This window comes from Meriones unguiculatus, chromosome 2 (genome assembly GCF_030254825.1).
Source record: "Meriones unguiculatus strain TT.TT164.6M chromosome 2, Bangor_MerUng_6.1, whole genome shotgun sequence".
In the NCBI taxonomy this organism is placed as follows: Eukaryota; Metazoa; Chordata; class Mammalia; order Rodentia; family Muridae; genus Meriones; species Meriones unguiculatus.
Genome location: NC_083350.1, coordinates 57,082,407 through 57,108,271, shown reverse-complemented (window position 1 = coordinate 57,108,271; position 25,865 = coordinate 57,082,407). Strand labels below are relative to the sequence as shown.

Here is a 25,865-nt window from a genome sequence, read left to right as displayed (position 1 = left end):
GTTGAGGGACATCTGAATTATTTCAAGTTTCTGGCTATTACATAAATCTGCTATGAACATAGTTGAGAAAGTGTCCTTGTGATATGGTGGAACATCTTTTGTGTATATGCCAATGAGTGGTATAGCTCGGTTTTGAGGTAGAACTAATTTCCAGTTTTCTGAAAAAAGTGCCAGATTGGTTTCCAAAGTTGTTGCACAAGTTTGCACTCCCACCAGTAATGGAGGAGTTTTCCCCTTTCTCTGCATTCTTGTCAGCATGTGCTGTCACTTGAGTTTTAGATCTTAGCCTTTCTGAAGGGTGTAAGATGGAATCTCAGACTTGTTTTGATTGGTGTTTCCCTGATGACTACAGATGTTGAATATTTCTTTAAGTGCTTCTCGATCATTTGAAATTCCTCTATTTAGAATTCTGTTTTGCTCTGTATCCCATTTTTTTAATGTTGGGTTATTTGGCTTGTTGGTATTTTAATTTTTTGAGTTCTTTATAGAGCTTTAATATTCAAAATATATAAAGAACTCAAGATATAACCCATTCTTGACACTGGAAGTTTCACTTGTTGTTGAAAGTTGAGGCATTGTCTCTTCGATTATTTGCTGACATCATTTAGATTTTTTTCATTTACATGCACACATACATACATACATACGTACTTACATACATTTGTGTGTGTGGAAGTGGGTATATATAATTCATTCCAGTTTTCCTGCTGTTTCTCCGTAATTATATATTCTATTGCCCCTTCATTGAATGATACTTTCTTCCCACTTAGCCCCTTACTCTATACCCAGCGTCTGTGGTTATATGGATTGTAGCATACCTATCAGAGGCTTAAAAGCTAAAATCCACATATAGGAGAATACACACTACATTTGTCTTTTGGGGTCTGAGTTCCTTAGGAGATATATATATATATATATGTGTGTGTGTGTGTGTGTGTATAGTCTCCCCATTTATCTGTATATTTCATGAGTTTTAAATAGCTAAATAAAACTCTTACTGTATAAATGTGGCACATTTTCCTTATCCATTCATCTGCTGTTGGATAGCTAGGCCGTTTCCACTTCCTGGCTACTATGAAGAGAAGAGCAATAAACATGGATGAACAGGTGTCTCTGTAGTAGGATGTCAAATCCTTTGGGTATATACCCAAGAGTGGTATAAGTGGATTTTGATGTAGATCTATTCCCAGGTTTCTGAGCGACCACAGTACTGTTTCCATAGTGGCTGTACAAGTTTGCACTCCCATCAGCAGTGGATATTCATTGAGTTCAAATAACAAATAGAAAGAAGTTATCTGAACGATTTTTTTTTTGTGTCTGTTTGTTTTTTTTTTCTTTAGAGTCATTGTTTCTTTTAGCTCTCTGTCAGTGTGACGACTGTTTGGGAAATTAGTCATTAGAAGAGCATAAGTATTGTTTGTTTCTCTTCCCAGCATGGCTGTCATAGGGTCAATTACACCTAATTTGTGTTAAGATCATGTTCCACTTTTGAACTTTTAAAAGTTTGTTTGAAACAATGAAAAGAGAAAGTGTTTTTCAGACTTCAGATGTGTGACATTACAAGGATGAGGCTAAGGTGACATTCAGGAAGAATTGCTAGTGGTTGGGAATGGACTTAGAAGTGCAGTTTTGGGGTCCAGTAATGACTTGGGGATTAGGGAGGGTTCAACCAAGTACAGAAAGAGATTGTTTGCATGGTGAGGAGGCCTATGAGTTTGGTTTCCTGGGTCTGACTGATTTCAGTTTTTAAATTTATTGAGTTTATATGTGATTTAAGGAATGAGCTAATGCTCTGCCTCTATACTGCTTTTTATGTCTGTGTATCTGTGTGTGCATGTGCCTGCGTGTGCTCATTGGGGTGGGGGTTGAGTATGCATGTACAGGTCAGAGGTCCAAGTCAGGTGTCATCTTTAGTTGCTTTCCACCTTATTTTTTGATAGAGGGTGTCTCGGTGAACCTAGAATTTACTGATTCGGCTAGACTAGCCGTTGAGCCACAGGGACCCCTCTGTCTCCACCTCTCATACTAAGTCCCTCCTGCAGGCACTTCTGGAAGAATTGAGTCTAGTTTTGTTGTAAAAGGTTTTTAAAGGAATAGAGCTGTCTTTCTTTAGGGCCAATTTGCAGATGACAAATTTGTAACAATCAAAAGAGCCTCTCATTCTGCCTGGAGTGCTGCCTGGAGACTTGATAGCTCGGTTTCCTGTGAAGAAATCAGGAGTGTGCTTTTCTGAAGTTTGTATTGTTTGTGTTGTCAGGAATGCCCTCCACCAGGCCTCCATGTGCAAACTTGAAGATATGACATAGCCTGAGAAGTAAGCTTCTAGAAAGATGCTGCTATCTGCCACACAGGTTATTTGTGGCTGGTTCTGTACCTAGCTTTCTTGGTGTTTAGTTTTTGAGTGTTTGGCTTTGTTTGTTTTATTTGCATGTCTCTTTAAGAGGCTGCTTCTTGGGGCTGGAGAGATGGCTTTGTGAGTAAGAGTACTGTCTGTCCTTCCAGAGGTCCTGAGTTCAATTCCCAGCAATGACATGGTGGCTCACAACCATCTCTAATGTGATCTGGTGGCCTGTTCTGGCATGCAGGTGTACATGCAGATAGAGCACTCAAATACATAAAATGAATAAATAAATCTTTAAAAAAGAAGAAGATGCTTCTCAGACATCCTGGTTTGTGTTTCATCTTTATTTGAGATTGTATATCAAAGCTAAGGAACCAAACTTGACCAAATGCTCAGTGAGGCCAGCTGTGGGACTTTCACCGTAACTTGTGTGTGATTTCTTGTGACACTGTTGATATTGTAATGGTAAGATTGTTTCTCAAGTGTATTAACGTTCTTGGGATTTGCCTAACTATTTTCTTGTCTTGAGCTTTTGTAGTTTTTAAAACTACAAAAACAAGCTTAAAAATTTTATTGCGCTCTGCAGTGCTTTTTATCCTGGAAGATCTAAAGTACAGGGAAGGTGCTTTCTGTTGTTTTCTGTCCTGCAGTGCTGTCCTAGGACCAGAACCTATGTGTTGTACAGATTCTCCTGTCAAGGCCCAGCAAACCTCTGCCTTTATCAGAGGTCTCCTTTCACCTGGCAATAGGATATGGTTCCTGACTGTCAAATCTTCCCTGACTGTAGGCTTTGACAAAGTTCTTGAAGTGTGTTAACTGGGACCTACCTCAGGAGGCCAAGCAGGCCCTGGAACTTCTGGGGAGGTGGAAGCCAATGGACGTCGAGGACTCCCTGGAGCTGCTGTCCTCACATTACAGCAACCCCACAGTGAGGCGGTACGCTGTGGCCCGCCTGCGGCAGGCCGATGATGAGGTAGGTCCTGTCCATCACCTCTGCTCGGCTACCTGACAGGCACATTGAATGTGTAATCAGTGTGAGATTAGTCAGTAGCTACAGACTCTTTCATGTGTGTGCTTCGCAAGAGACAAGAAGAGAGTTTCTAAGGGAACATACATACAGTCAACCTTCCTAATGTTGTGGCCCTTAATACAGTTCCTCAGATTGTGCTGACCCCAACCGTTTAAAAAATGTTTTTTGTTTGTTTGAGACAGGGTCTCTCTGTGTAGTCTTGGCTATCCTGGACTCACTTTGTAGACCATGCTGGCTTTGAACTCACAGCAACCTGTTTGCCTCTGCCTCCCTGAGTGCTGGGCATAAAAATATTTTTGTTGCTGCTTCATAGTTGTAATTTTGCTACTGTTATGAATTGTAATGTAAATATTTAATATGCAGTATGTCTGATATGTAACCCCTGTGAAAAGCCCATTCAACCCCTGAGGGGTTCCCACAGGTTGAGAACCATAGATAGATAGATAGATAGATAGATAGATAGATAGATAGATAGATAGATAACCATAGATAGATAGATAATCATAGATAGGTAGGTAGGTAGATAGATAGATAGATAGATAGATAGATAGATAGATAGATAGATATAGATCTACTAGTTGGGTTTCCAGAAGTATTTGAAGTGTTTGTGCAAGGGCTGCTGTGTGAAGAAAACCGAATTCCGGTTGGTTACTTGATGGGGCTCTCTCTCCCAGGGCTTTCCACTGGTGGCAGAGCTTGTATTTCTCTGTGTGGAGAAAAGAGTTCTAATGGAAAATATGTTAATGCAGTACCAGCTAGGGAGTAGTTCAGATCCACTCCAACTCAGTATAAGACATCAGCTGTAGCCTGCAGAGCCTATAAGCCCTTGAAGCACAGAGGTGCCCAGCAATCACTCTCCTTCAGCCCCTGCCTTAAACGTCATTGCTGGCACTCGTGCATGCATGTCAAATTTCCCCATGTGGTTTTCAATCCTCTGGGTACTGTAAACTTTGTGCTGAGTGTCTGTGTGTGCCTGACACTGCTGAGGAGGAAGAACACTAGTTGACATGGGCATTGTTGGACTTTGCTTTAGTAATTACCATTAAGGTGGGCTATAGTTTTTCTTGTTTTATAGAGTGAATGTGTACCTAAACATGACTTACCAATTTATGCTAGCTCAATCAGACTTACAACACAGTGTGAAACCTTACTGCAGATGGGTACTGAACCAGTGGAACAGCTATTATCAATGACATTTTAAAGGTTATTTTAAATTAGAAATGCAATGAACTTTTAAAAGCAAATAAAACATTTTGATTGTTGTATGTACATATTTTACTAAAATTAAATAGTGTAATGAATGCTTCCATAGAATTCACTTGTCTTTAGCAACCATCTGAAGATTATATCACAGTCTCCATCACAGTCCTTCCTGTGGGGACACAGATATCCTTCTGATTCCCATATACCCCTCCTTGCTGTCTTTCAAATTCATGGCCTCGTTTTTTATTAATTGTTACATGTACTGTGTTGTATGCGTGTGTGCTCTGTCTATTTAATGTTAAATTTGTGTGCGTGTGTTTTCAGGCCTGAACTTTTACAATTGGATAACCAGTTGGTATGCTCTTTTCTTACCAACTGGCTGTGAGTTGGGTTTTCCATGTCCACTTCCTTGGATGGGTGATTTGCTAGAGTGAGTTACAGAACTGAAGAAAGCACTGCTATTTATGCCTATCTCCTGCTAATTAGAAAGGGCGTTTAAATGGAGTCCTTTGGTGAAGGCCTGAGCGTAGAGCTTCTGTTCCCATGGCTGTGTAGGTGTAGCATTGTCCACTGTGTGGACACATTCTTCATACTTATTTTGTATTCCGGGTACTTGCTCACATAGGTGTGAATAATGAAACCATTGGCTATCGCTACAAACTAAAGTTGCTCCTTTGGATATGCAGATCTCACTTTTGGACAATGACTCTTTCCACAGTGTTTAGAATAACTGTTGTTTTATGAAACCTTCACAAAAATCTTAGTCTTAAGTCAAAGTAAGAGGTAACAGCATTATAAAGTTCAGCCTTTTTGAATGGCAGCGTGATTTTCATTCACGTGTCTCTCAGAAAGTTTATGTATTTTTACATTAAATGTATTATCTGACAGTTTTGCTGTTACTACTACAAAGTATTCACTCGTTTCTCTTATTATTCATTAGGTGAAATTGCAAGCTGTCATTGCTTGCATGCCGATGTTTTGGCTACCTCACCGTCTGTCTCAGTACATTTAGAGGGGTCTGTGGATATGGTAAAATACATAGTATACATGAATGAAATTTTCCAAGAATAATTTAAAAAGAAGGAAGAGGAGGAGAGGGAGGAAAGAAGGGCTCCGGGTTCTCTAAACTCTGGCTTTAAGGGAAAGAACAGAAACTGTTTTAGAAAATGTGCTGAAACAGAAAATGTGAAATGTGCTATTGCGCAGCAGTCTTAGGGACAGGGTGCATTTGACTCTGCTCTTTACAAGGCCCTTCTTTAATCCCTTCATTCTGAGAGAGCCATCTCAACCTCCCTCCTTTTTTCTCCACTATTTTATTCTGCTGTTCAGACAAGTCTAGTTAAATCAGCCACCGGCCACTTACTGTGTGCTGCGTACGCTCCTTTGACTAACTTATTTTTATGCTTGTGACTGTTTTTGCAGTCTTTGCCATTCTGGTCTTTTTATAAATAAAGACACAAAGATGTACCTAGAAATTAAGTAGCTTCATAACAATCCAAAAGGTAGGAGTGTAAGTCATCCATTTTCCTGACTATAGGAAATGAGTGTACTTTTGAATTTTTAATACCCGTTTCTCTTTCATTCATTTCTTTCTAGGACTTGCTGATGTACTTACTGCAGCTGGTCCAGGCTCTGAAATATGAAAACTTTGATGACATAAAGAACGGTTTGGAACCTACCAAGAAGGATAGTCAGGGTTCAGTGTCAGAGAGTCTGTCAAATTCTGGAATCAGTTCTGCAGAAATAGATAGGTATGGCTGTCCAGGGAAGATCATTTTACACGTGGCTCTTTCTCCCTTATCCCTTTATAGTGGTGTCTTTCCTTTCTCCTCACATGTAACCAAACAGACTGTAGCTTTTCTAATTTTGATTGTACTTGGGTGTGGAAACTCACCAAGTGAATATATATGCACAGATTACTGCTGAGTCAGAAGACCTGAGTTACAGTCTCAAGTTTTCTTCTTCTAGTTATGTAAAACTACTATTTTGTATACTTGTTTATGTTGCTGTGATTTCTCCTAAAAGTAAGGCTAACAGTAGCAACTTCTTGCTTTCAGATAAAATGATTACACAGAATTTACATCTTGGTTATCTCTATTACATTTCAGCTCCCAAATTATAACCAGCCCTCTTCCCCCCGTATCACCCCCTCCTCCTGCATCTAAATCAAAGGAAGTTTCAGATGGGGAGAATCTTGAGGTGAGTACAAAGCTTTCTAAGCTTATGGTGGGAGAGGTACTGTCAGTCAAAATTCTGTGTCAGTCTTTAAGACCTTGGTTTGAATAGTAAATTCACTATTGTAATCGTGTTCAGCAATTATGATGCATATTTATGAAATTCCCCTCATGTAATATGCTGGATATTGGTCAGTTTATTTTATTTGTGCTCTGAACCTATAAATGAGTTTTGATGTAATATGAAAATAAACTAACCTCAAATATTTTATTAGACTCAGGATGTTCATTTTAATATATTAATGAACATTAGTGCAATTGTCAGCATTTCCAATTGTACCATAGAAATGTACTAATAACCATATACTTCAATATCTAGCTTAGCTCTCTTGTCTGAGTTTTAGATTTCAGTGTCTAAATCCTTACTTAATCTCCATGCTTTTCAGAGGGGTTAGAGTTAGGGTTAGCTGTTCTCTTTTCTGTTTTCCATCTGTGATGTAAAAAATTAACCTATTTATTGAATCCAGAAATTTGGAAAGTACTGTCAGTTCTGTCTTTCTCATTTCTTCTTCATCAGAAATCCTTATTAGTTTTGATTTCAAAACATTTCTCACCTTGTTTTACTTGCTGTCTTCACTGTGTAGATTATTGTAAAAACATCCTATCTGACTGTAGGTCTCTACATTTCAGACACTGGACTAAGTAAATGTCAACCAGGCTCTCCTAAACTCTTGTTAAAGTCTTTTCTTATGTATTGATTTCCATTGCTTTTCAGATACAGTCCACACTCTGTATTGTAGCCAATAGTTGTTGTATAAACATTATCTCTTAAACCTCTTACTTTACTAGTCACTGTAATTGAGCACCATGATAAGAGCCTTTTTATACACTGTCATGTTGGGTTGGCCTAAATGTGATGGTTTCACCATTGTCTTTTCAGATTTATTCAGACTATTTCTGTGATTGTTTTTCACTGTCTTTCTCCGTTACCAAATATCTGGTCAGGAGAAGAAGGAATTTCATGACCTCTTATGTATTGTCTTAATTTGTAGTCATTTTGGAGTAGGTACATTGTAGGATAGATGGGAGAGATAGATGGATGGATAAAAATCTGTGCTATAACTTCAGATGAAAACTGATGGTCCTCCTTGGGATCTCATTTTCTTCCTGTTAATAGCAGATGGTAATATGTATTTCTTTTAATTTTTCAGCAAGATCTATGTACCTTCTTGATATCAAGAGCCTGTAAGAACTCAACACTGGCTAATTATTTATACTGGTATGTGACAGCAATTTTGTTTGTTTTTTGTCATTCCTTTGATCTGTTGGTGTCATGCTGTAAACAGACAGTTTAAGATGATTGCCATCACCAATGCCTAGGTGCAGTGCTTATGCCACCATCTCCACCATAGCTGTGTTCATACAAGTCAGTGTTACTGTATTGTTCCTTCTGCCAATTTTTTGAGACCTAAGATGTAAATGGCTATGGTGAGTGCATGTCTGTATTATGTAACAATTAGAATCCCACAAAGATAAAGATTTGAAGTTAAGAATTACCTTCTCTCATGTTAAAGATGGAGAGGCTGAGGCAGAAGTATCCCCTAATTGAACTTAGTAGGCACTGGTTAGGATAGATGATGTGCCATTTCCAGAGTCCCGGTGACCATTTTCCATTCTTCCCTCTGTGGTTAACATGAGGTAAGGATAACCATCATGGCTTACATGAAAACAGTGTAAAACAAAGGTTTAGAGAGGCTACATCTTGTACCAAAGGTAGAATGAAGTATGGCTGCCTCAGGCTCTTAATCAGCATAAATACATTAAGTGGAAGAAATCATTGGGATTATATACTGACAGGTGAGTCCTGTCCATATTTGCAGAGGATCTTAGCATACAGCCTTCTGGGTGAGCTCTCCTGAAACCTGAGTTTTTAACTATGGAAATTTCTGATTTAACTTTGTAGGTAGCTTATGGCTTTAACTTAAATGATACAAATTAATAGATGTTCATTCTGAAATTTCATAGTTTTCAACAATCACCTTATTTGAGCCGGGTTTGACAGGCCTATTGTATGGAGTGAATCAAGCTTCAGATCATTCTCCCTTTCTCCAGAGGTGATGTGTGCTGTTCCCTTTCTCAAAAAGCAAGGGAGCAGAGCACATGGAAAAACACAGGTGCCTGATATACATAAACAGTATTGGCTGAACCTTTATGGTTTTCTCTACCACAAAGAACAACTAATACCAAAGATTTTAACGATGTCAGTCATTTTCTCCATTGTGACCTGTGAGTTTTCTGCTTGCCCTATGGCTGAACCACTAGAAAGCAAAGTATCTCCATGTGTTAAGTGTTAGGATGCTTTTGAAAATATATTACAGAACATTTTGGTTAATTTTAATTACGAGTTTTCTTTCTATGAGTTTACTTACAAATTTTCATATTGCCAGATTGCTATTTTGATTTTAATAGAAAACTACAGTTAATGTTTCTTTCGTTCCTATCTGAATTCTTTAGTGTACTTCTGTTCAAAATATCACATAAAAACATTTCCTTGTGAAAAGCTAAGTAAATATTTAAAAAAGAAAAGGCAGAAAAAAATTACAGGGTGCATGAAACATGGGCAGCCCCACTTTTCACTCTTAAGAGCATTCCATCAGACTCAGACTCTGTGTGGCTTTCCCTATCATGTCTCTGACTCACTGGACAGTTTGTTCATCTTTGCAGGCGTAACTACTCTTTACATATTATGCTGTATTTATTACATATTTAGAAATATTCATTGGTGAGAAAAACTGTTGATAGTGATGATTGGCTTTGGTAGATACTTCTATCGTATGAGTGTAGGTCAGTTATTTGAGAAATAATAACTTAGGTTTTCTTAAAATGATGAAGCTTCCTCTGAACGTGCACAGGTGTGAGAATATAGAGCTTCGCTGGGCTTCCTTTGTCCTAACAAATGAATTTACATTTCAAGTTTAACTGATTTTGCTGTTTTTCTTCTGAACACCCTGGATTTGTTTTGCCATTGTTCTCCCCTTTCCAGTGATTTCAGTAGTATTCTTGCTATAGCCAAATCCTTGAGGAGCTGTTAACTGTGCAGACTGCACCTTTGAAATGAGTAGTGTCAACATTTCAATACACAGAGGGGAGTTATGGCTCTAGACTGTAAAATGCTGGCATCAGAATCTATAAATCCCTGCAGTTTTTTATTTTTATAGTCATTCCGGTGTGCTGAAAATGAAAGTAAACTTTGGATGCTGTGGCATGTTCTCTCTAGCTTCTAAGACCTGTCAAAGTCAAGAAACTTAGTTACACCACAAAATCAAATTGTCACTGAAAAGAGCCTGCCAATGTTGAGTACCTGGATAAGTCGTCACATTTCCCCTTCAGATGACAGTGTTTCAGGAAACACCATGCAGGGCTCTATAGAATCTAGTTTGTACATGTTGAACAGCAAGTTGTGAAATAAGTAGACTCTGGGTCTTTTGGTCTTTATTTGACCATGGAGGTGATGCTCATTTGTATGTTAGATGACTTACTTGTTCTTCAACAGAACATTGACTTGAAGTACTAGAAAGGTGTTTAATTATGGAGATCAGCACGTACCTTCAAGTCCTGGAAACTGTTGTAGCGATGGTGTTTACACGGTAGTTAGGGGTTACTGAACAAAGTGGAGGGCTGGGCTATGGACGTGGTCATGCTCATTTGTGAGTGAGTTTGCTATTTAAGTATATAGGAGAAGAACTGAAACATACAGTGGTGGTAGGGGCCATCAGTGACTTTAAGCAGCCACGCTTAGATTTCCTGTGATCGCATTGATGATTGTGGAGCTTGCAAACCACTCTTGTTCAGTCTTACATGCAGGCCTTAGATGACCGCACTTTCTGAAATATAATAGAAAGTTTATCTTGTATGTGTCCTGGCTCAGTCCTCTAGGACAGAGCTGTCCTCTAAACCATGCTTGGTGGGTGACCCTCAGCTGTTCACCTGCCCCCTGCAGTGAGAATAGGAAGCACTGACATTTGAGTCTAATCTGACTTATTTTTGTTTTGTTGTTTCTTGAGACAAGGTCTTGTTTCATAGTTTGTGCTGGTCCAGAAGGCACGATGCACCTGCCTCAGCCTCCCAAGGTGGTGAGGTATAGGCTTGCATCACAAAACCTGGAAAATTGGAATCATTTTAATTTAAAGAGTCTCATGTGCCTAATGGATGTTGTAGAAAGCATCTCTAGTCTCTCATACCTTTATTAACTCTTAGTTTACAACTCTTGTTGAGAAGTGATGTGCTATATTCTAAGGTTGAGGTTCAACTCTTCACAGCACTTTCCTGGAAACTCCAGGCTGCAGGAACACCTGCTCTTGTGGTATAGCTTAGCTCTTTGAGAGGAGAGAGGACAACACTAACCTACTATAAAACAGTTAATCTCTCCATAAGATTATGTCAGATATGTCGGCCTTTTCTGAAAGCATTTGAGGTAAGGCACATCCATCAGTGCCTTTCCAACCTAGGAGGGTGCTGGTCAAATGTGGAGCAGTGACAAACAAGGAACTATTGTCAGCACAAGTTGTCTGAAGGATCCCACTTATAAAGGAAGTCCAGAAACAAGGAGCACAGACTTCCTCAGGGAGATGGGATGCAGCTGTACATAAATAGAGTACGGGAGGATGAAGAGCCAAGGAGGGAAGGTGTCTTAGTGGCATCAGAGGAGACTGGCCTGCCTATATTATGAGTGCATACCAGGGACAGTGGGAGTGACCCCAAGCTCAGGCTAGCACAGGCTGTTTTCAGTAGTTGAGTGGGGAATGTTGGTGTCTCTGCTGTTGTAGCCGTGATTAGATAGGGCAGAATTCGGGTATTTAAGGGAACTTTGAAGGCGGTTAAGTTGAGGGTGTTTTTGTTAGAGCAGAGAGTGTGAGGCTGAAGTGGAGCTCCTGGTTGGGGCTGGCCAGTGAAGAGCCCTCAGAAGTGGAGGGAGGAAGCAGGCCTTGGTGAGTAACTGAGCACAGCCATGGTAGGTAGAGAGCCACAAGCTGAGCGTGTCCCTGGATGTGAACCAGCACTGACTACACTGTCAGCGGAGGTGTTAGCCAGGGCATGTGTTGTCTGATTGGCTGGGTCATACCTCATGCCTTTTATTCCTGTGTTTAAGATACATGTTTCCTGCTTCACTTCTAAGAAAAACTTAGTTTTATCAATTTTATTTTCTATGTTAATTTTTCATTCTAAAAACACAAGGGATTTTTTGGTAGGGCATTCAGTAGTTAAAGAAAAAATTGATTTTATATATCTTGTTTAAAAATACTACAGTATCTTTTTTAAGTTCTGGAACTTGAAAACTACTGTGGACAAACATGAAACCAGGTCATATAAATAAAATAGAAATTATACTTTACATGAACAATAGATATATAAATTCACATCACAAAATTACTGTTATTGAAATTTTGCCTAAGTACATGGCATTCAAGTCAGTCAGCAATAAAGGTCATCTGCTTCTACCAAGCATGAGCCTGCTGGGGTACAGTGGGGAAGACATACATGAGCTCTGTAGTCTTGGGCAGTTTGTCCTCTAGGTGGTGAATGGATGTTTCTAGGGACAGCATAAAGGATAACAGTGTGCCATGACTACACATTTGGCAAATGTTATCAATTAAGTTTCTTGTGGCTCTTGGAGTTAAGTTTAGTGAGCTTAGCAGAATAGAAAGGAAACAATACAAATATTAGATGAATCTAAGTTTCACTTCTCATCATATGAGCATCTTAAATGTGTTTTTGAAGGTATGTGATAGTGGAGTGTGAAGATCAGGACACTCAGCAGAGAGATCCAAAGACGCATGAAATGTACCTGAACGTCATGAGGAGATTCAGCCAAGCCCTGCTGAAGGTATTCAGATTCCACCACTGGGTTGGCTAGATCTCACTGGTTCTTCTTTTTGTAATCCTATGAGCTGAAAAAAAGTAAGACAGGCCTGGGAAGATGGCTCAGTAGTTAAGAGTACTGGCTGCTCTTCCAGAGGACCCAGGTTCAATTCTCTGCAACCACACAACAGCTCATAACTGTCTTTAACTTCAGTTCCAGGGGATCTGACTTCCTGGCTTCTGTGGGTACTAGGCATGCCTGTGATACACAGATTTACATGCAGGCAAAACATTTAGACAAATAAAATAAAAATAAATAAATTATTTTTAAGTATAAAAGGAGATTAATATCTGGTACATGAAAATTGTTTAAAATCCCAAGTTCAATGTTTCTAAATGAATTACTGGAATGTAGTTATTTTCTAGTGCGTACGGCTGCTTTGTTTGGCACCCCTGGGTGAATCACTGCATAGGAAACTGGACAAGGCTTATATTTACTCTGACCCTTACAGAAGGTGTTTGCTCTTTATTAAATAGACTTTACATGAACCAAACAATGAGTAATTTATCTCAGTGCTTTTGACTCATCTAGATTCAGTAGTAGTAGATCTCTTGTGGTTTACCTGACTTCCTGGGCATCTATCTAACAGGGCCATTTTCTCCTGCTTTTGCTTCTTTAAAGCAGTGTCCAGGTCAGGCCAGCAGAGGGCGCAAGGGCAAAGGAAAACAAATGACAGAACTCTCCAGCTCTGCTGCTGAAATGTTTCCTGGCATCTGTTTTCTGTTTCAAGTTCTTAAAAAGCTAAACTGCAGCTTGTCAGACACTTTGAGACTAAGCTTGTGTACAGCTGTCACAGCAATGTCAGGCTCATTAAGAGATGAGCCCTTGATCTTACCCCATCACAGCCATGCATGCTCCCTGAGCATAAGTATCCCATGTGTTTTAAATGGGGTGATAATGTTATCTCCACTTCACTTTCTAGGTAATTGAGAAGAATAAGTGAGAAAGTGCATTATATAATATTTTATGAACTGGGGTTTATTACCTGGTGATTCTATTTATTAAGACATTTTACTCAACAAGTGTGTGCTATATTTGGATTTTTCACTTTTTCAAAGAGATTTCTGTTTTAAGCTTCTTTGGAATCAGAATCTTTATTAGCAAGCAGAAGCATTTTAGGATGAATAAATTTTGTTCTGTCACATAGTCATACATGTTGACTAATGAATGATTGCTCAAGACCCAGATAATTTTCCGCCCTAACCTGTCAGTTGTTCTTACCCTAGACATCAGGTTTTTCTTTCCTTCTGAATCAGGATAATTCGTCCTTTTCAGTTTCACTTTGCTTTGAAGTTTATAGCTTTTGAAGAGGAAGGAAAAGATCACACTGTGAAAGCAGAGCTGATCTTCCTTGCTTTGCTCCCTCAGGGTGACAAGTCAGTGAGAGTCATGCGCTCCCTGCTGGCGGCACAGCAGACCTTTGTAGATCGGCTGGTCCATCTGATGAAGGCAGTACAGCGAGAAAGTGGAAACCGCAAGAAAAAGGTGAGCCGCGGGCATTGCTTTCTGTTTATGGCTTCATACCCTCAAATCCTGAGTTTCGACAGTTGTCTCATTGGATTTTCATATTATACAAACGGGCTTTCTTCTTAGTGATAGTTTCTTACCTGCTGTGTATCCTAGACAAGCCTTAAATTCACCCTCCTGCTTCAGTCCCTTGGGTGCTAGGTTTAAAAACATGAACACTTGGCCCAAGCAGTGCCTCGCCAGTCCACAGCAGTGGCCATATCCACAGCTTGGACCTAGATTTTATCAGCAGTGCTTTGGTTAATCTGATGAGACTGTGAGGAGTGGAACCTGAGAACACAGTAAGGTGACAGCAAGACTTGGACTTCACACAAGCAGTCTGCCATCCATTTTGTGAAGGAGGATTATTCATGCCATTTACTGAGATATATAAACAGATCTGTGTCTGTCACAAGTTGATTTTAACCTCTGAGGCCTAGGAATATTACTGAAGGGAAATTTGTGCTTGGCAGTCCTTAAATACTATTCATTGACAATCTAGTTCTTAGTAATTCCAGAACTTTCTTCTCTGATGGATATATCATAATTGAAGTATTATATCTCCCCGGATATGGAAGTCAGGTTTTCCCTTTTAAAGCATAGCTTAACCTCTTTAAAGAGTATAAGATTCTGCCAGCTTTAGAGAACATGGATTGTATTGAAGTTAAAGAGCTTTAGTGGATGTCAGGATGACTCAGATTACTCAGATTCTGAAATATCTGTTCTATCTAGTATGTCTATGGGCTAAAAAAAAATGAAAATCAGAGGTAGTAGGTAGGTAGCATCTTCCTCCAAATTATTTCAGTTTTCCTCTTAAAGTTAAAAGATGCACCAGGTAGCATAATGGAACACTTGGCTAATATTTGGTCATACAAAATTAAGCTTCAAATGAAATTACACTTTTCTGTGGCTTTGTAAATCCTTTGGACAAAGAAATTGAACCTCTAAGTTCCACTTGAATGTGTATTCCTCACTGTTCCTCAGCTGCAGTAAGAAATCGATTTTCTGTTGCTCTTGAAGTCTAGCTTTTCATAAGGAGCTTCTTGAAGGCGCGCTGCTGTTATTGCACAGCAGATTATTTGTAAGAGGCTGTTGCTGGTTACGTACTGTGTTTCATGCTCAAGTGAAAGACATATGTACATATATATACAAACATGTTTCATAAATTTAAAAACATTTTTAATATATATAGAATATTACCTCCCCCTTTCCTTTCTTCCCTCTAGTCCCTTCTCATACCCCCCCCACTCAAGTTGATAGCCGCTTTTTTATTGATTGTATTAGTTTCCTATGCACATATCTTTGTATGGACAAACATGTAACTAAAACCTGCTGACTCCTTGTTGGTGGTGAGTATATGGTGTGTACAGTGCTGACCTCTCTGCATTGAACAAAAGTTGGCTCATTCCTGAGAGGCTAACTCTTCTCCCAGTAGTCATTAATTGCCTGTTCTTTGTCTAGGCCTGGGACCTTGTGATTTTTTTTTTCTCCCTTCCATCTTTTTTTTAATTACAATTTATTCACTTTGTATTCCAGCTGTAGCCCCCTCCCTCATCTCCTTGCGATCCAGCCCTCCCTCCCACTACTCCCACCCCCTGTTCCTCCCCTAGTCCACTGATAGGGGAGATCCTCTTCCCCTACTATCTGACCCTAGCCTACAGAGGCTGTCTCTGATGTGGATGGCTGGCTCTTTGACCATGGTGAGGTGGCCTCATTAGGCCCCACAGGAAGAGGATCCAGACAGTCCCCCTTCCTTCTGAACATATCCATCGGTATTGCTCTTGTTTTGGTCTTATTTATACAGCCATTTCTAGGAGACTTTTTCACAGCAGACTTCCTGGTGTCACTGCTCTAGAAGTGGTGGGACTTGGGAGAATGGGGCTGACAAATGAGGCGGATTAAAGTCTCATGCAATAGCCAACTTTATTCAGAGCCTCAGCCACTTTCTACTTTGAAGGTTAAAAAGGTCACATGACTGAAGTATTAATGATTTCAAGCTGCATGTGGCAAACATGTTTTTCCACAGAGGCATGATTAAATAGCACAGCAAGCAATAATGAATAATCTAAAGTAAACTCACACCTATCCACTGCTATACCTGGCAGGAACACAAAGCACCTTCCAGGAACAATTCTGTGTTTTGAAGAAACTGAGCTCCCAAAATTCTTGTTTTACTTTCTCACAAGCACTAGAGTTCTCACATAACTCCATCCTCGAACATGTTCCAGCACTCTTGGTATTTTGGCTCTTACAGCTGTTTTACCGCCTTTTCTGCTATGTTCACTGAGCCAGAGATGCAGAAGCTATGTTGTAGATAAAGCCACTGGGATTGGGCACCCCACATGTATTCATGAATCTGGTTGTGATTTTCTGTAATGGCCTCCATCCGCTGGAAAGAAAGGCTTTGATGAGGGGTAGTAGGTACACTTATCTGTGAGTATAAGATTTAGAATGTAGTAAGGAATTACTGCTGTTCTAGCAAAGTGGCAGTAGTAGATTCTTTTTTAAGGTCCTTGACCTCACTAGCCCCAGAAATTGGCTAGCTTTTCATTGTCAGGTATGATTTCCTTCCATTGGAGGGACCTTTAAGTCAGATTGGATGATAGCTGCTGGTTGCTGCTGATGAGTGGATGCAGCTTCTGGCACCTTTGCATGTATCTTGTGATGCTAGTAATTGTGGTTCAGTGGGTATTGCAGCTGGGTACTGTTGAATTGTTTCCCTCTCTTGGCAGCATGTATATTATTTCCTGGAACCATGAAAGATAGACCTTAGGAAAGAGCTTTTATGTGTCATAAGCGTGTGATGTCTCCTGTAATGGAGGCAATGGACACTAGTAAAAATGTTTGGCAAAGCCTCAAGGAGTCATATTCTTTTATATTTACTTAAAGTTAAATACAGTATGTAAGTATGTATATATACACATTTACAAAACATTTGTGCTCATGCATGTGTGCACATGTGCGTGTGTTCAAGGAAATTTAATAACTTGGGCTGGTAGTGCTCCTTACAGATACCATGGACTAACAAAAACTCCAGTACTAGACATAAGAAACTTCACTGTGAAGGGGTGAGGGTCATCCTAGAGATTTCCAAAACAAAATGGTGTAACAGTGTAGCTCTTGGTTGCCTCTTGGAGTGAGGGCAGGCCTGTGTTGATACACCTTTTAGATACTTTCATGTGCTTTGCAAATAATGTTACTAGACTCAGTTTCATGCCTTTATAATATGCTTCTGAACTATTCTTTCATTTCCACCTCATTACTCCTTTGTTCTAGAATGAGAGACTTCAAGCATTGCTTGGAGATAATGAAAAAATGAACTTATCAGATGTGGAGCTGATCCCATTGCCATTAGAGCCACAGGTGAAGATAAGAGGGATCATACCAGAAACAGCTACACTGTTTAAGGTAAGGATGACGGGTAGTTACTGTGTACATTTGGAACCCCAGTGTTTAGAATCACCACCTTGGAAAATGACAACATTTCAGAGTTTAAACTCATTTCCTTTGGTAAATGTTAGGTTAAAAGATGCTGGTTTTTTTGTATGTTTTATTATTTGTATTACTGTACTTGTTTTTTAGTTTTTTGTTTTATTTTATTCATATGACTTATGCCTACATATATGTATGTACACTGCCTGAATACTTGGTACCCTCAGATCAGAAGAGGATGTTGGATCCTCTGGAACTTGTGGGTGCTGGGAATAGAACCTGGGTCCTCTGCAGGAGCAACAGTGTTCCTTTTTATGTATATTATAATTATTTATTTATTCACTTTACATTCTTGTTGTGGTATATGAATATTTACTATTGTTATATCTTTTAGTTAAGCAGCGGTTAGTCCTAAACAAGCTCTATACCCAAATCACCACACAGAGACTGGGTTTATTTAATTAACCTAGAGCACAATGCTGGGCAATAGTTAGTCCATCCTAAACCTCCAAGCCCACATTGTTTCCTACTGTTCAGATTCACCCATTATACTTGATTTTAGTCATATCTTGCATCTGGTCCATTTCTCCACGTAGTTCCACGACCTCTCCTGTGGATTCTCTGCTCTTCTCTTTCCCCTACTGGCTTCCTTCTTTCTCTGTCCAGGATTTCCCACCCTATCCTCTCCATTGCACAGCATTGGAGCTGGTTATTTTAACTGACAATAGAGAGGACAAATGGTGGCATGTTGACACAAACTTGAGACAGGTGGTGCTTAGAATAAGCATCACAATACAATGTCTGGATTGAAACCAGATAGTGGGGTAGAGAAATCAACATTTGAATGAACAAGGGTAAATTGTCTACATTCCAAAAGAACATTATACCAACACATCCCAATTGTAGACCCCTCCCTCCTCTCTTCCCAGTCCCACCCTCTTTTCCTCCTCTTCCCTCCCCACTCCCCTATTTCTCAGCTCTGTTTGTCCCTTCACATACTGGTTTTGTGGGTGGGTTGGTATTCCTCTCCATCCACTAGAAGCCCTGTTGAGTGAGAGGGTAGTCTCTTCAGTCTTCATGGTCCCTGCTACTAGAAGTCTGAACTAGAGTCACCCCCATATTCTCCCAGAAGCCTACCCTATCTTAGGTCTCTAGTATGTCAGAGGTGTCCCCGCCCTAAGGGGGACCCAAGGGAGGATGCTTAAATCTCCCTCAGAAGGGGAAATAGAATAGACAGCAGAAAGGTTTGAAGAGAGGGAACAAGGTAGGAGAGAGAGCGCCTGCCGTGAAAAATGGGGGTGGTGATCAGACCTGGGGAGAGGGGGAGGCAGGAGGACAGAGTACCTACAGAGAGAAGAGAAACCATGGGCAAGGACACCTCTGTGAAAAGCAACAAGTGTTCCTTACTACTGAGCTATTTTTCTGGTCTGTGCAGTCTGCTGGAGGGCAGGTCTGTGGGTGGCATGACAGTCCTCCTTCCATACTGTGTTTTGTGGTGGTAGGTGGGGCTCTGTGTATCTGTGGCTTGCCTGTGCCATGGAGTGGAGGGCAAGTCTAAGCACCTTTCTCTGTCCTTACTGTGTGGCATGTCAGAACACAGGTCTCTATCTTTCTCCTCCTGTGCTACTCTTCACTGCCTGGAAGATTTGATTTGATTTTTGTGTGTCCTAGGTATAGAACTGCTTTGGCCCCCAAGCCAGGCATCAAGCTAGGATGAACAAAGGACTCCCATCTGCTCTGCCCCTGACTGATACAAGTAGTCCTCTTTATTCTTAAGCAGTGTGCCAAATGTTCTTTTTACTGGCTATAGACTGTACAGGTAGAAATTGAATCAGGCTAATCAGGCATCATGCAGGATTATCTGGGAGAAACACCATGGTTAAAGTTCTGTGATTCTAGGAGTACACAGACATAAACTCCCTGGCATACTTTTGGGTTAGCTAAGGTAGGGCTCCTAGATCCTGGAACATGGTAGAAGAGATCATCTGTGTCAGGACAGGGTCTGTGCTCACACAGCTGCACAAGAGCTTCAGCACACAACATAGCCATACTGATAGCATCTCTTGTTTTAAAATGTTCTCAAATTGCTCTAAGAGTTTTTATCCTGTTTCTTTTTTCCCTTGTTGTTTTGTTTTGTTTTGTTTTGTTTTGTTGTTCATTTGTTTTGTTTTGTTTATTTAAGTATGAGTTTCATTGTGTTGCCTAGAAGTGGCCTTGACATTTGAGTCTCTTACCTGTGCACTCTCCCACCATGTCCTAGGCAGCATGTTAGTAACCTACAGCAGTAACCTTCGGAATGCCTTAAATTTTAAATATTTCTCCCATCTCATTTAATTGGTTTTGAAATTCATTAACAATTTTCAATCTGCAACTTAAAAATATTGATTGTATAGCCTACATTTGGAAAATACTGGTACAGTACACACATAGCTTTATTCTTACATTCTGGTAGGGGGTGAAAATATAGAAGCACGATACATGAATAGTCTTAAGTGTGTGAACTGCATTCATTTGGAATAAACCAAAATCTGGTGTCCCCTTTTTCTAAGAACCAGTCAGGAGTAATGAGTTAGAAAGCTATTGGGATTTCTCTCAGTCAAGGTACAAGAGTCCACCTAAGGCAAAACAGGAGCTTCAAAATGAGCTGTAGTATTTGTGTACCACAGTTGATTCATGTCTGGATTCCAGACACATGTTCTCCTTGGTTACAGAATACTTTTATATTGTCTGCTATGCACAGAGTAATGCCAATAGAATGTCAGAGGAAATCTTTCTAATTAAAACATCCAATCTTGTTAATTTTCCCTTCCCCATTTGTTCTTATATGTTCTTGAAAAATATGAGTTGGAGCTTAGGCATAGTGATCTGAGGTAATTACTTGTTACTATTATTAGTGACTGTTAGATTAACTCTCAGCTACTTCAAATCATTTGGGTCATTGATGCCCTGGATCCAGGAAGCGATGATTATATTTCTAAGACTAACTTCTCTGTAGTATGCATGCATTGGGATTTTTGCTTTTAGTTGCAAGGTGAGTAGGATTCTTATATTTTTATAAAATTCTTTCAGCTGAAAAGGGTAAGGACTTATTTCCCCAAGATTTTTAGAGTAATTTGTAGACCTCATCCTGGTAGCAAAAGCTGCGTTTTGGTAGAGTGTAGACCACCTCAGGTTCTGGGGTGGGTTCCAAGGGTGCAGTGTGTTTTCATCAGCGTATGAAGAGCACCATAGAGGTCCCTCTGCCCTTAGTCTGCCCACTCCTCTGGAAGGTGGTTCTGGGCTCTTTTCTCTAGCTGTTGTGAAGTGAATAGAAGACAATTTACAAAGACATTTCAGCAGTGCTGGTAACAGGATACTCCAAATGAAGGTGGTTTGAAGCTTGGATTGTCAGTCCAGCAATGCTTCAGTGTTGTATAGCTTCTCAGAAGTAGTTTTGTTGTGGTGGTATTTTTTGTTTTGTTTTGGTGACTTCCCCCCTATTTTATTTGTAAGTGGTTTTCAAGCATACACCAGAGAATTTGGGTTTTCTTTAAGAAAGTTGGGTTTTCTTTAAGAGCTGTATGTCCATGGCTTATTGCTGTTTTCTTGTTCACTCGACTCTTCTCTCTGTGCTTCCTTTGTTATTATTTCAGCCTTTTCTAATGTATTTGGATTGTATGCCTCATATATTATATTGAACTCATTTATTTAGAGTGTTATAAATCTCTCCATATTTTTATATATCTCTTAAATATATATATAATAAATATATGTGTATTTCTCTTAGTAATAAAGATCAGTAGTCCCTAGTCCCTTTCAGAGTAGTCCCTTGATCAGTTGTCTTCACTGTGGTGTCTTGGAATGCCTTTTATGTGAGGTATGATTCTCCCATTTAAGGTTTGATTCACATTGATTTAAGCATATAGTTAACCTAACCTAGAGGTTTTGTGTAACTAACAAAATTCTGGAGGAAAGTAAGTGCTTCAGAAATAAGGTTCACATATATTTTCAATCTTAACTTACAAGTGATTTTGAGCCCCAAAGATGCAGAGTTAGTGATTTAGAATTTCCAGTAAAAAACACTTTTTCTTTGATCTTGCCTATTTTTGAATGTCGGTAGGTCACTAACACTAAAGCAACACAGGGAACATGGCTCCAGAGTCAGCTCTGCATCAGGCACTAGAGATATCAGGCTTGGGCCTGAAGATTACCTAGTATTTTAGTAGAGGGGTAACCTTGACTTACAGAGCAGGAAACAGCTTAAAGAATCTACATGGGTCACTTTGTTGCTACCTGGCAGCATTGTATTCCTGTCCATTCTGGTCTGATTTTAAAACTGATTTTTCTACCACACAGTCTGTTGCCTGGCTCGTAGTTCCTCGCATGGCACACTGCATTTCTTTCTGACAGCCAGTTCATTTCTTAAGGTCCTGTGCATCCCTCCGGGTCGCTGAGTGGCAGCATTTTCTTCTGTATGTAGTAGATCTTCATTTATTCATTGCCATTCAAGTTTTCAAGCACTATCTTTCTTTTGCAGAGTGCTCTTATGCCTGCTCAGCTGTTCTTTAAGACAGAAGACGGAGGCAAATACCCAGTTATTTTCAAGCATGGAGATGACTTGCGTCAAGATCAGCTCATTCTTCAGATCATCTCCCTCATGGACAAGGTAAACATGAGTCTGTGTTGGCAGGAACATTGCCTCATTTTAGAAACTACTGATTGTCGTGTCCATGTTCACAGACACAAGCATATATGTCATTTATTTGCAAAGCTCCAAAGTTCAGCAGTCAAGCTTATTTTCGTCACTTCAGAGTGGTTCTTACGCCAAGTGGGACTGCACATGTTGCATATTTTCCCCCCAAAGTTCTCGTGGTGTCAGATTTAGTTATCTAATGAGTTAGATATTTGCTAAATGTCATCCCAGTCCCCAGCTTTTAGAGTTCCCCTTTGTCTTTGTTTCTGTCCCCAGAAGGTTAGCATGAACCACTGGGAATTATTGTGCTATTTATTATTGGCAGTGTATGACATAATTAAAATAGGTGGAAAGGTATCTTATTACCCAAACAGATGGGTTCATTTTGACACTGAGAGTTGACATGTTACCCTTCAGATCACCTCCTGTGTCTTTATTACATGACTGTGCAGTGATTTGTGGCGTGAGCCTGCTTCCGGTGGTCTTTATATTCACTTTATGTGTTTCCTCTTTCCATGAAAAGCTGTTACGGAAAGAAAATCTGGATTTGAAATTGACACCGTACAAGGTGTTAGCCACTAGTACAAAACACGGTGAGTTCATGTTTCATCATGATCCTTCTTTTCAGTGTCTGGTCAGTACACTCTTCCTGTTTAAACTGAAAATCCTTAGGAAGTTAGAGCATGAATTAGCATATTCATGGTTTGGGTTGTTCTTTCCATCTTCCTCTCTCCCTCCCTTCTGTCCTCCTCACCTTCTACCCCCGCTCTGTTCTGTCTGTGTCCTTCTCCTCTTTCTCTCATTTCTTCCGTCTTTCCCGTTTTTCATTTCCCACCTCTTCGCTTGCCTAATTCTCCTTCACTTTCTAGTTGTACTATTCCCAGAGGTAGAGTGGCATATTTGGAAGGTGCTTTCACATCCACGTCTGAATAACACACTTACTTCCCTGTCTTCTGATTGGCTGTAGTTCACAGTGTTCCCTCACATCTGCATAGCCCTTGGGGCCTCTGTGGTCCAGAAAGACTTTGAACCACATGCTTACAAAAGCCACTCAGCAAGGCATTGTCTGCTACATTTTGCAGTGTGTACATGTGTATGCAGATGTACACACATGCATATGTACACACGTATGTGTATGTACGCCTTTGTGCACGGACATAGCACACCTGTACGTCTTTGTGGTATTGAATAACTTGAGGTCGTTTGGCTGACGCTCCTTGTGAATTATATATATCCGCACTTCCTGTGTGTTTTTCTTCTCCATTTCTGCTCCCATGTCTTTTTGATTCCATCATCCTCCTTTCATTTCCTCCTCAGGATGATCTTCCTGAAAGTACAGTTGTGCCTTTTTGTGTGCCTTTTTGTTTTTCTGCATCAGTTTATTTCTAGCTTTTATTTGCTCTTGGGACAAAGAGGAGGCCACCTAACAGAGTTGTGACTCACTGATAGGCCACCATAGCTGTGTCCAGCCATCACTTTGCTACTGCTCCCACTTTTGTCAGCTTTGGGTATAGTAGATCCCTTGGGTTTCTCTAACACTCTTTCAGGCCCAGAGCTGTGTTCGGTATCTGACTCTTCCTTTCTTATAATGCCCTGCTTCTTAAAAACATGGCCAATTGCCTGGTGGCCTTTGATTCCTGTGTAACTTAGATCTCCCTCCTCACTTCATTGTGCCATCTTGTTTATGAGGTTTATTTCAGTAGGACTTGAGCTTTAAGCTTTATAGTTGGGGATAAACATCTTTTTTTTAAACGTATGTAGCTTATACTACATGGTAGAAAACTAATAAATGCTGTTGAAGTGAATGACTCTGTTGAAGTGAATCACTCTAGGTTTTTTCCATATTTGTCCTCTGCAGGGATACTCTTTGCCCATAAGTTATTAGCATATCAGGGCCACTAAATTCAGATCATGTTTGGTGAATCCAGAAATGCTGCCTCGTTCACTTAGGTTTGTTTGTTTTTTTATGTTTGCTGTTTTATGTGCTTCCTGTACCAGGTTGACCAACCCTCTTCTTATTCTCATTTTCTCGTTGTTTTGCATACTGTTCCCTTCCAGTTTCTTTTGTAGACTAAGCAGTTTGCACATCACCTTTTCAGTTTCAGGAGATAGGAGGAGTGAGTGGACAGTCACAGTCCCTAGAGTGATTTTTAAATCTGTACTGATGTTAATTTTACTGTTTACTTTAAAGTTTACCTGGAGGGAAGGATGATAGGTTTGAGAAATATAGCCTGCTACTTTGTGTTCTTTGTGCTGGTAGAAATTCTACTAGGGAAGCATACAAATAAATCCACTAATTATTTAAAAAGAGTTGCCTGGTGGTTCTGTGACCAGCATAAAGTTAGCACTGTGGCCACAGACCTTCTTCCTCTGGGAAGAGAAGTATGTGTCTGCTAAGGGGAAGGATGCCCACCAGAGCCCTGGCTTCCTCTGGCTAAGCAGCCCAGGTGGAGTGCAGTATGCCAACCCTTTCTAATGGGTGCCTGGGTATGCCCAGCAAGGAACTCAATGCACTTAATGTCTCCTGCCCATAGGTTTCATGCAGTTCATCCAGTCAGTTCCTGTCGCTGAAGTTCTTGACACAGAAGGAAGCATTCAGGTAACCATGTCATTGTGAACTCCTTATGGCTAATGAAGAATGACTGTTAAAATCAAAGTCTCCTTTGCTTAATCTTTTTGCTGCAGCCTTTGTTTTCTTTAGAAATGAGAATTATTTCTAGTTGGCAGTTAGGCTGTCAATCATTCAGATGCTCAAGCCTTTGAACTGTACATGGTGCATAACCAGGACTTAGAGTCTATGAACACGTAAAATAAGACTCTCACCCACACAACATGCAAACTCAAGCTTATAGTTGCATTCTGCTTCAAAATACAGAAATACTGAAATTTATTTAGCTATCAATCGAAACCTTTCTTAAAACCTTTTACTGATTTTGTTTATAAATTTCACATCATGCACCCCAGTCCGCTCACCTCCTCATCCTTTCATATCTGCACTCTGCCTTTGCAACCTCTCCACCCCACAAAGAAACAAGAAATTAAAATTAAAATAAACAACATACACAGAGTATGCCATTTTGTCTAAACATTCTCCTCTTGGGCCATTTGTGTTTTGATCAATGTATAAGAATCCCTCATATATTCTAGATACAGATCCTTCCTCACGTTCAAGAGGGATCAGGAGACTGGAACAGAAGCCTGACTTAAGTGTGCTGCTGAATTTCCGGGTTGTTGTGTGTTTAAGACTCGCACTGTAGAGGGGTGGGTCAACCTGTTAATGGGAAGAAGTAACCCAAAGGTCTCCAGGCTCTTGTAACAAGATGTATTGTGGTTTATCTACACAGCCTCAGTCTGTCTTCTGACTCCATTTTAGACAAGACACTTGGCCATTACTCATGATGCCTAACTTAAGTGTGTTGTTTGTTTTTCCAGAACTTTTTCAGGAAACATGCCCCAAGCGAGACTGGACCCAATGGCATCAGTGCAGAGGTCATGGACACTTATGTCAAAAGCTGTGGTGAGTGTTTCAGGCTGCTGGTTTTCTGTGGGTACATTTGAGTGAAGAAAACCTGGCCATGACAGTGCTG

At 40.1% G+C, this 25,865-nt stretch overlaps 1 protein-coding gene across 1 annotated transcript in view; it reads left to right on the top strand.

Moving 5' to 3' along the window:
• The window catches only part of Pik3c3 (phosphatidylinositol 3-kinase catalytic subunit type 3), a 79,877-nt gene that overhangs the window by 28,839 nt on the left and 25,173 nt on the right, over window positions 1–25,865 (top strand). Inside the window, exons 10-20 of the mRNA XM_021634113.2 lie at window positions 3,129–3,314; window positions 6,171–6,325; window positions 6,683–6,773; window positions 7,960–8,027; window positions 12,527–12,632; window positions 14,037–14,153; window positions 17,451–17,582; window positions 22,123–22,251; window positions 22,802–22,871; window positions 24,813–24,877; window positions 25,711–25,795. Coding sequence (XP_021489788.1) covers window positions 3,129–3,314; window positions 6,171–6,325; window positions 6,683–6,773; window positions 7,960–8,027; window positions 12,527–12,632; window positions 14,037–14,153; window positions 17,451–17,582; window positions 22,123–22,251; window positions 22,802–22,871; window positions 24,813–24,877; window positions 25,711–25,795 — 1,204 coding nt within the window. The remainder of the gene's footprint in view (window positions 1–3,128; window positions 3,315–6,170; window positions 6,326–6,682; window positions 6,774–7,959; window positions 8,028–12,526; window positions 12,633–14,036; window positions 14,154–17,450; window positions 17,583–22,122; window positions 22,252–22,801; window positions 22,872–24,812; window positions 24,878–25,710; window positions 25,796–25,865) is intronic.